Genomic DNA, 9901 nt, shown 5'->3' on the forward strand with positions numbered 1-9901 from the left:
GCACTTCATCTTTACTGGGGACATCCAGTGCCAATTCACTCACAGCAGCTTAGTGCATTACCGAGAACCGTCTGTCTAACCTGCTGCAGATTTAAAGCAATTTTAGCTACATTACTGTTATTGCCAAGACCTCTGGGCAATAGAAATATTTATAAGTGCAGACATGGGTAGGAAAGCTTAATGAAATCCTTTAGATAAATGCTGCAGTGTCCTGAAAAAGGAATAGCGACAGTCAGCTTGTCTGGGTACTTCTTCCCTTCTCAATATTTTTCAGGCTTATGTTCGTATAAATCAGGGACAGAAAAGAGCTCATGGGTCACCCAGTTTGTCACTTTAACAATTGCTTCCCTCTAGTACAATGACTTCTTGGAAGTACCAGGTGAGTATCAGCCTTACAAACTGTAAACAGGACATTTACTGAAGATAAATAATGGTTTATTTTGCTGGCTGACTGTTTAGTGGCTCAGCCTGGAAAGGAATAAAGCGAGAGACTTCTATGAAGCTTTGTAAGTAATAGTGATGGTAATGAAAACTGATGGTAGGATCATGGGATAATTCAGGCTGGAAGGGTCACACCTTTTTCTTCAATAGATGTGGAAATCAATCCAGTCCAGACACAAAAGCACATTCTCACACTGAGACAGGCTGTCTCGGTATCCGGTACCACAGAAAGACAAATAACAAGAGAGGGGAGTTTGTCAAAGAGCAAACATAACCCTTAATAACGAGGAATGGACTGGGACCAAAACGCCCTGTGCAAATGCCTCGGGGAGTGCAGCAAAAGCAACTCCTGGATGAAAACTGAGCGGCTGGAGCCAATCCCTATTGCTAACATCTGCAGCTCTGCGGCTCAGATAATGGTGTGAGGATAATCACATTCATGCTGCAGGGTGTAATCGGAGCAGAGGTTGGTGAAGAAATGGTTTTTTTCCTCCATATCCCAGCACTACACAGCTGCAGGAGGCTGAGCACACTGCCAGGAACCCGATATCATCATTATGGAGTGTCGCTGTTATGGTAGTGCCCACAGTTTTCAGAGCTCACCCCAACCCCCCCCAGCAGGCTCAGGTAACTCATTTGTGCGGAGAATTTTGCATGAAGCAGCACCTTTAACAGTAAGGTGGTCATGGTAGTGCTTGCCAGACCCCCTGGCTTTGGCTGCCCTTGGCAAACCCCCTGGATTTGGCTGCCCTTCTACTCAGCAAGGGATGGATTTCCATCTCTCAGGCCACAGCAGGTCTGCCAGAGTATTTTGGGGGCAAACCTAGAAGTTACTCGCACTCTAAACAGAGTAATGTTGAGCCTGAGGCAGCACTTGCCCTGGAGCAAGGCTTTCTTCCTAGCACCATTGGTGCTAAGGGGGTTGTAAGGTAGCTGTGGTCCAACCCAGTACAATAATATCTTCTTCAAGAAGCATATGTTAGATTTTCCCCTTTTCCTGCTTTCTGCTGATTGCTATGGATGAGCAGTTCCTACACAACCTTGTGCCTTTCTGCAGCAGCCAAACATAGGGCAAGATCTTCCACGCAACGTTACACAAAACCACCCTGGCTCTTACCAAAGAGGGAGCTCCTTTGTGAATCCTAATTCCTCAAATACAGGAGGGAAGTACGAGACAGTCGGTTTTGGCTCCTTTCTAACACAGTTTCCCTGCATTTACTGTCTATCGCCACAGCAAATGCAAAGTCATACGTGCTGCGTCTTAGCGAAAGAAGATTAACCAAAATTGCTTTGCCTTCCAGCCCGGATGGGCTAAAGGCGGGCACGTGGGCAGGTGCCAGGAGGGAGGCGATGTGCCAAAACCCGACTGCGAGTCTCTATTGTTCTGGTTGCAAACAGAGTGATAACGCATGCTACGGGCTGCCAAGGGCTTGATTTTCCAGGGGAGGAGGAATCCCTGTCAAATCTGCACGGAGGTGCCTTCCCAAAAAAAAAAACCAGTAGCTGGTGGTTGCAGAATGGAAAAGCTCAAGTCCGATAAAGTGCACTTGAAAACTTTTAATTTGAGGTGGTTGGTGAGGTGCGAATGGCAGCGTGGAGAGGGGATTGAGACGCAACGGTGCCGTAAAAACCCCTTGGGTCTTCTGATCCCTCCAGGTTTGAGCGAGGCCAGGAGGACAGCTTCATCATGGAGATCGCGGATATCGCACCCCTCAGGAAGATGAGGGTCCGGACGGACGGGAAAGGGATGCGCCCAGACTGGTTCCTGGAAAAGGTAAGGCACTTTGTGCCTCTCTGCACTCCACTTTGCAAGAGGAGAAAGGCAGCCAGTGCCTTGTTTCTATTCATTTCCTACGTTTTTCTATTTGGTTTGTCATTATTTTTTCCTGTGGGATTTGAGTCAAAAAGAAGAGAGCAAGGGCAAAAGCCTTGCTGTACAGCTTTGCCACAGCCTCTGCTGTTAGATCTCACTCTACCTCCCTTGGCTTGCCCCCTAGGCAATATTTTCTGGTCCCCAGTGTCGTTTTCTTCTTGCATTTTGAATACAGCATGGAAAATGGCTCCCACCACTTCTGTTGATTGTATTTTTCCCTAGTGCCCTATCTTGCACAAAAGCACAGTGCTTGCCTTTTTCTTCTCTACCAACCCACCAGCCCCATGTACACATCACATATCTGGACAGTAAAATGTAGTTTGCTTGTTATAGGTCCCTATAATTATATTTCTAAGGTAGAGATGGAGTGATGTCCTCTTTTGTCATTTAGGGAGAAAACTAACTTTGCCATGTTTATTCAGCATGTCTTTTCTGGAGTAGGTATTCTGCTGAATTTCTGTATCACGTCTTCTTTATAAGAACAGGTTAAGACTGAATAGCTTAACTCATGGTCAGAAAGAAGAGTGCAGGATTTCTTTACTGGTTCCTTTATCCTTTATGACCAGTCTGAAGCTGTCCTTCATTTTCCCGTTAACAGTGTGTTTGTAGACACTGATCCGAGGTGGCCACCAGTTTCCAGTGAGGTGATGAACCACACTTCACCTCCATCAGCATGGGCTAAAAAGCATTTCTGTGGTGCAGTACTTGAGCATTGCCACTTCTAACCTTTTTCTCAGCAACTTGCACAGCTTTCCAAAGCATTAGGCCTCCAGCATGTATCTTCTGAATCTATGCCACAGACACTGAATTTTTCTCTCTGTGCCTAAGGAATAACTCAATCTGTTCTCTGATTTTATTCAGTTGCCTTGGTCGAACTCCCTTTGCCAGTTCCTTGGCACTTTCCCCTGAGCTTTGTAAATCATATTCATATAAAATGAAATCAAATAAAGCTTAATCATCCAGACATGTTCTAGATCTTGCAGTCATGAACTAGCAATAGCTCAAAGGCCAGAGACGGCACAACTTTAGTGGCAGGTGGCACCTTCCTATTGCCAGCTGTGCCCAGATGATCCAACACAGAATCCCAGAATATGAAGAGTGGGAAGGGACCTGGAAAGTTCCCCCAGTGCAACCCCTGCCAGAGCAGGATCACCAGAGCAGTCACACAGGAACACGGCCAGGGCTTTGGGGGTCTCCACACAAGGACACTCCACAACCTCTCTGGGCAGCCTGGGCCATGCTCCAGAACCCTCACACTCACAAACTTTGGCCTCATCTTCAGCTTGAACCTCCTGTGCTCCAGCTTGGGACCATTGCCCCTTGTCCTGGCATTTGACACACCAGTGCCCGCTGGACTGTCCCACCCAAAGCAAAGCTCCCCCAGCAAAATGGGCAAAAAGGACTCTCATCTGGGACCATCCGATGGGTTCATAGTTCTCTTATAGCTCTATAGAAGCAACAGGCACACCATGCATGCAACTCTTTGAGACCAGGCCTTTAGAAGCTTTTGAAAATTGTGCCTGTAGTTTCTATTTTCCTTAGAAAAACTGAGCACGAGGGATCTTCTAGCTGCAGCGATACGGAGAGAACTTTATTTATTAGTTTTCTTTCCCACCTTCCTAGCAAAGATAAACACGGCGCCCGCATTCCCTGGCAGCGCCTGAGGACAGGAGCGCTCCGGGAGAGGGGAGGAAGGGTTGGCGTTCCCTGATTTGTATTCCAGCCTTGGAAACTTATGTAGCCTGGTGTGACATGAAAACTGATCGGAGCCCATTTCCATTTCTGTCAAAAGTGCATATTAAAACTGCATAATGAAATACTTGTGGGGGTAGTGCTAAACTCTCAGACAGATGGTTCACAGTTACTGCTAACTAGCACAGTGAAATGAGAAGCTAGATTAAGCCATCAACCCCGTGATTAACCATTTGTTGCTCCATTTATCTACAGGATAGTCTCAGTTTTCTTGCTCTATTAAAATAACAATAAATGATCTTTTTAATTCTCTTTGGTCTTTTTGTAAACTGTTGCTGGCTGTAATTTATACTGCTTTTAGCTTACCAGAAATAGAAGTGCATAAACACCAATTAAAATGCATGAATTATCAATGATGTTGTACACAGCCAAAAGATTCAATTTACAAGAAGGGAGGTAGTCATATCTTTTTTCTGTCTAGATAAAATACATTGGAATTTCATTCAGAATCTCAGCGAAGTCATGAACTTGGTGCCAAAGATTCAAACTGCAGAAAAAGCGGCAATAAGTTTTAAATGCTGATACTTAATCCTCTAGAGATAACGGATTAGGGTTGTGTTGGGCCAGAATGAATATTATTGATTATTGCTATGAGCAGAAAGACATACGGAAAACTTGCTAAAGCTGAGCAGCACTTTCTGATCTCACCACTGCTGGGAGAGACACAGAGCTTGGATATTTTCCTCTGACCTAGTGCTGAATCTCATGTTCTGCCACATTGAGCTACTGCAACGCTGCTCTGGGTTTCGGAAAAAGTGAAGAATAGAATCACAGGATGGTTTGGGTTGGAGGGGACCTTTAGGGGTCGTCTGGTCCAACCACCTGCATTGAGCAGGGACATCTCCAACCAGACCAGTTTGCTCACAGCCCCATCCAACCTGGCCTTGAATGTCTGCAAGGATGGGGCATCCACCACCTCTCTGGGCAACCTGTGCCTGGGTTTCACCACTCTCAGCATAAAAAATTGTGACTTCTAATTAGGAAACTTATCTAAATGTGTGCTTTGGAAACCACTTCCAGGGAGAGCTGGATCCTCAGACCACACGATGGCTTCACCTGCTGCCCAGTGCCTTAGATATGAAGTTGGAAAGAGAGAAATGAGAAGCTGTCTGGGTAAAATAATGGGAATTGTGAGGCTGTTGAGTTCTGCAGAGTTGCTTCCTTCAGAATTTTAATGTTACTTTGTGCTGTCAAAGCCAGGCAGATAAGAAGCTGTCTTAATGAAGCACTAATTGCATTGCATTCAAACGTCACAAATAATCCTGAATGCGGGACTTGGTCTTTATTCAGTTCTTTTTCCTTTATATAAAAGAGATTAAGAGAATTTGAGACAATTAATTATATAGCTGAAGCTGACTGTTGTTCTTTGCAACAGAGCAAAGTCTTTGTTTTACAGAAGATCCTGTTTTTAAGCAAAGACTAATGACATGCAACAGAACCATAAAAATGTGCGCTTGAGTCTTTAAAGACGAAATCCGGGACCTGTGTATTTTGGCGTTAGTGGGGCGTACACCCCTACAGAGCGTGTTTTACACTGCAGCTGAGAGGAGGCTGGTTCAAGGTAAATCAAATAATCGGACGTGTCAAACCTTTCTGTCACAGCACACAGCGCACAATTGATTTCAAGTTGCTGGTTTAAAGTCCCTGTCAGCTACAATATTTGCTCAGCTACAAGGCAAATTATCAACATTTTATTCATACACACTCCTCTCGCTTTCTTTCCTTTTCTTTTTTTTTTTAATAGGTGTTTCACAGCCCACTTAATAACTTATGCATAATTAGTGATAAAGTTTGAGCTTAAAAGCACGCAGGATGCCCACAGCAAGTTCTAGATATCCTAAAAAATAGTTTAGATGTAATGTAAAACAGCAGTCTTTTCCGAGCCGTAGCTCATTTTTTTTTGAGAGGAACAGACAGAAAATAAATATAGTCTCAGCTCAGCTCCCTGAGATTACTTTCTTGACCCTCATGATTGAAATCAAGTTCCTGCACCATCCTGCGTGTGTGGAACACCCACAGGCATCTTCTTGTAGAAGGGGATTCGTTTTGTGCTATTTCAGTCCCTGGAAAACTACGTTCAGCTTTCACCTCTTCTACCAAACCATTTAGACCACTCTGCAGACAGCAGAGAGACAGATTGGAGATAGGGGAGATGCCTTGAAGGGACATTGAAGCCCCCAGCTTGGATGACATGGCCTGGGTGGGATGTGTTGCTTTTTTGGTGAAACCCATCTCTAACCACTGATCACAGGGAGGCACAACTCGATAATGCTCAGTGTTTGGGCAGCTCAAGTATGTTATGTGGGCAACATACCCACGCTGTGACTGAGCGATCAGCCACGGCTTTGGTTTTAGTAGCCAGACAGATTTTCGCAGACGACATCTGGAGCGTTGGGCTTGGGCTGGTTGTTTGTGAGAGGCCTGAGCTCCAGCTGGCAGCTCTAATCTGCCTCTACCTCCCGCTGCTTTCCTGACGTTTCCCTGAAAAGCTCTGCTCAGGACGTTTTTGCTACCAACGGTGTCACTGTCATTGCTGAGCAAGGCAGAGGTAGAACTTGCTGTATCTTTTCCACCAAAGAGTTTAGGGACCAGTGTGGGAGAAAAAGGCATTTTCAGTCAACCTGTGGTTATTCACAATTCAGATTGGCAAATTTTAGCCAAAGAAAAGTTTCTAGGTTGGCATCCTTAGAAGATGTAGACGTTGTTCATCCTTGAGAAAGGGGGCTTCCTTCTGGTCTGTGCCCAGCAAACAGGGCACCAGCTGGGGTGGTGGAGACCCGGTTTCTGCTTGGTTCAAAGCAAGGGTTTGATTCAACATCTCTTGACTCATACAGTGTTTTGTTTTGTTTTGGTTTTTTTAACCACAAAATAGTAGTGTCACTGGCTGTGAATAAGCAGCTTTTTAAAAAGTGGGACAAATTCAATGGCCCAAAATGCCCTGTACCTCTGGGATGAAGGTGACGTGTTACAGAGCCCTGTTTAGCATCAGACAGAGAAAACCCCCCATATGAGTGTCCTACCCCCAGAATCCTACAATGCACAAATAGCACAGCTACTGCTTCAGCTACAGTGTAGCTACCACCCTCTTTGAAATATTTTTTTAATAACCTAGAGCAATGTTCTTCTTTTGAACTGCTAAAGGTTCTGGCAAAACTCGGTTGGGGTCAACAGAAGTGCATGGACCGGGACACATGAAGTTTGAGGACAGAATTTGAGCATGTTTTATCTCAAGATAAGTTTTAGAAGTTTCCCAGACTGATAGATGAGAGTGCAGCGGAAGGTCACTGAGATAGTCGAGGGGCTGAAGAATACAGCATGCTAGGAAAGGTTAAGGTAAATGGAATTTTTAAGCCTTGAGAGGAAAAGGCTACAGGCGAGCCTAATTGCAGTCTTCAGCTGCTTAAAGAGAGGTGGCAGAGACTATCGATCCAGTCTCTTCTTGGAGGTGAACAGTGAAAGGGCATGAGGCTATGGACACAAGTTATAACAAGGAAAATGCTGAACAGATAGAAGGAAAAAAGTCTTCCCAATGAGAGCGATGCAGCCCTAGGATGAAGACCTGCAATGCTGGGGACATCTCCACCCTGGGACATTTTCAAAGCTCAGTTGGACATGGCCTTGCAGTTAGCCCTGCTGGGAGCAGAAGGAGGGACTGAGCACCTCCAGATGTCCCTTCTAACAGCATTTTCCATGACTCCATGATTTATGTCTTCCCAATGTCACATCACACTTCTCTGACATGTCTGGGCTCACGTCTCCATGACCTTTGCAGAAATGTGCCTTGCAGGACGCTGTTTCTTGATGGACTCCTTCTCTCAGGTATGGTCTCTGCTCCTGTCAGGTGGTAATTAAAATGATAATTTGCAGCCCTGTCGCCTCCCTTCCCTCCAAGTCCCCCAGTTTAGTGAGAATTTACTGCGAGGTTTTTGCTGTAGGCAAGTGTAATGCCTTTTTCCCAGTAAACTGTTGCTCCACTGAACCCACATTGACCAGTACACATAAAGATGGACATTTTATCAGGTGTTTGTTGGAGTAGCTCACTGCCGTGTTCTAAATAGGTTCCTATTCTGTTCTTATCACCACAGCATCTGAGCTCCTTCCCGTGACACATTAGACAGTGTGACTAATATCTGTTGCATACTGTTTGTTCTATCACCTCTTCCCAGGGGGAGAAGTGTGTGAAGGATTAAGTTTTCCTGGCCTAATTTTGTCTTGTGCATTGCTTTGACTTGTTCGGGGTTGATTTTCATATCTCTACAGTGATTCCTGCATGTTTGCACAGAGAGTGCAGGCAGAAGGAAGATACTTTGAGCTTCAAGAAGAGGCAGAGAGGTTTTCAATAATTCTCTGTTACTTCTTCTTTAGACTTAATTCTATAATTGCTTCCAAGCAAGGTCTGACTCTCTTGGAGATGAGCTTTGTCCCTAACCTATGTCAGAGGAGCAAATATCATCCTATGCTTTACTCCATACGTGAAAAGGTCCAATATTATTAAGACCATTTCTCAGGACAAGCCACCACAGCAAATATTGTCCATAGCAGAGAGCTCAGTTTAGCCCAGAAGAGCTCAGCGCAGATTTTGAAGCTATGACGAAGCTCTACCCATGTCCTACCACACTGTGCACTTCGTAGGTTTGATCTTTGCCCTTGTTCAATTGGTAGTTGGAGTTTAGCTGAAGTTTTTTCCCCTTATTTTGACTCTTCACAGATTGTTCTGAGGAACCTGACTAATCAAGAAGTGGCCACATTTACCTATGGTGAATGGCTGTCAAAGCTGAAAAATGCCAAGGGAAGTCTTGTGTGTGAGATGCCTGCTGTGGTAAATGATGAGCAGATGATGGAGGACACGACATACAGTCTTCAAGTCAAAACCAGTGACGTTGGAGGCAAGTCCATGGTGGATATTTTATGACTTTTCTAGTATGAAGTTTGATTTTTAGCAATGGAAAAGATCTCTGGCTTAATTTGAAATTATGTTTAAAAAAAGCATAGTTTAGCCCTACTATGCTGGAACACCTCCATTTTGGCTGGCAGCTCATCATGGCTGTTATGCTGTGGGATTCATCCTTATCGGAGCACTGGGCCTAAAATATACAGACAGAAATCTCAGATTTGTCTGCTCACTGCTTCCTCTGAAGACACCTTCACAGAAGCTATTGCCAGACCACGTTGCAATGGTCAGGAGCTCCCTTTTTCTTTCTGGTCAGGTCGGGTCCATCCATGTAGGATGGAAAAACAAGGCTACGGTCAAAGGTGGTGGGATCCAGGTTTTTAGTCGGCACCAACTACTTTGGGCAAAGAGGAGCGATAATTCACCTCCTTTTCAAAGTATTTCGAGAGCATTTATCTCAGGCTGTGAAAAACCACCCCTAAATGCACACCAGAGAGAGGAGGTGGAACAGAGCATACAGAAAGCTGCGGGGCTTCAAGAGCCAAGAAATGGGATTTCGATGTCATTTCCTGGGATCACTGCCTCTTTTCATGAGAACTTCTGTCAGGCTGCTGAATGAAAGCTGCAGCCACACACATGCTGCCTTGTGCCAAAATGGGGCAATTTGGACATTATTTTGTAGACATCCTGTTAGAAAGGTTGACCCTCAAAGGGGATTCTGCCACACCAGTGCGTATAATCTCTGCCTGATCTCTACTTCTCTTTTTCATTTTTTCCCTGATTTCACCAGTAGTAATTTATGCAGCTTGTGAAGTTTGATCTGAGAATATCAAAATTCCCCTGGCAGAGTGTCTTTGTGCCACCTTACCATTTTTTATCTATCTCTCTGCTCTGCCTGCTGCTTGTCTGAAAAACATGTAGTGAAACATAGGAAAAAAAAAAAA

At 44.8% G+C, this 9901-nt stretch overlaps 1 protein-coding gene across 1 annotated transcript in view; it reads left to right on the top strand.

Annotated features, from left to right (window-relative positions):
- The window catches only part of LOC104543072 (lipoxygenase homology domain-containing protein 1-like), a gene marked incomplete at its 5' end in the record, with an annotated part of 37146 nt that extends 28168 nt beyond the window's left edge, over nucleotides 1-8978 (top strand). The window contains 2 exons of the mRNA XM_010187577.1: nucleotides 2098-2215; nucleotides 8775-8978. Of these exons, the coding sequence (XP_010185879.1) occupies nucleotides 2098-2215; nucleotides 8775-8978 (322 nt within the window). The remainder of the gene's footprint in view (nucleotides 1-2097; nucleotides 2216-8774) is intronic.
- Nucleotides 8979-9901: the final 923 nt, after the last annotated feature.

Source organism: Mesitornis unicolor, unplaced genomic scaffold (assembly GCF_000695765.1).
Source record: "Mesitornis unicolor isolate BGI_N332 unplaced genomic scaffold, ASM69576v1 scaffold43826, whole genome shotgun sequence".
Lineage (NCBI taxonomy): Eukaryota > Metazoa > Chordata > Aves > Mesitornithiformes > Mesitornithidae > Mesitornis > Mesitornis unicolor.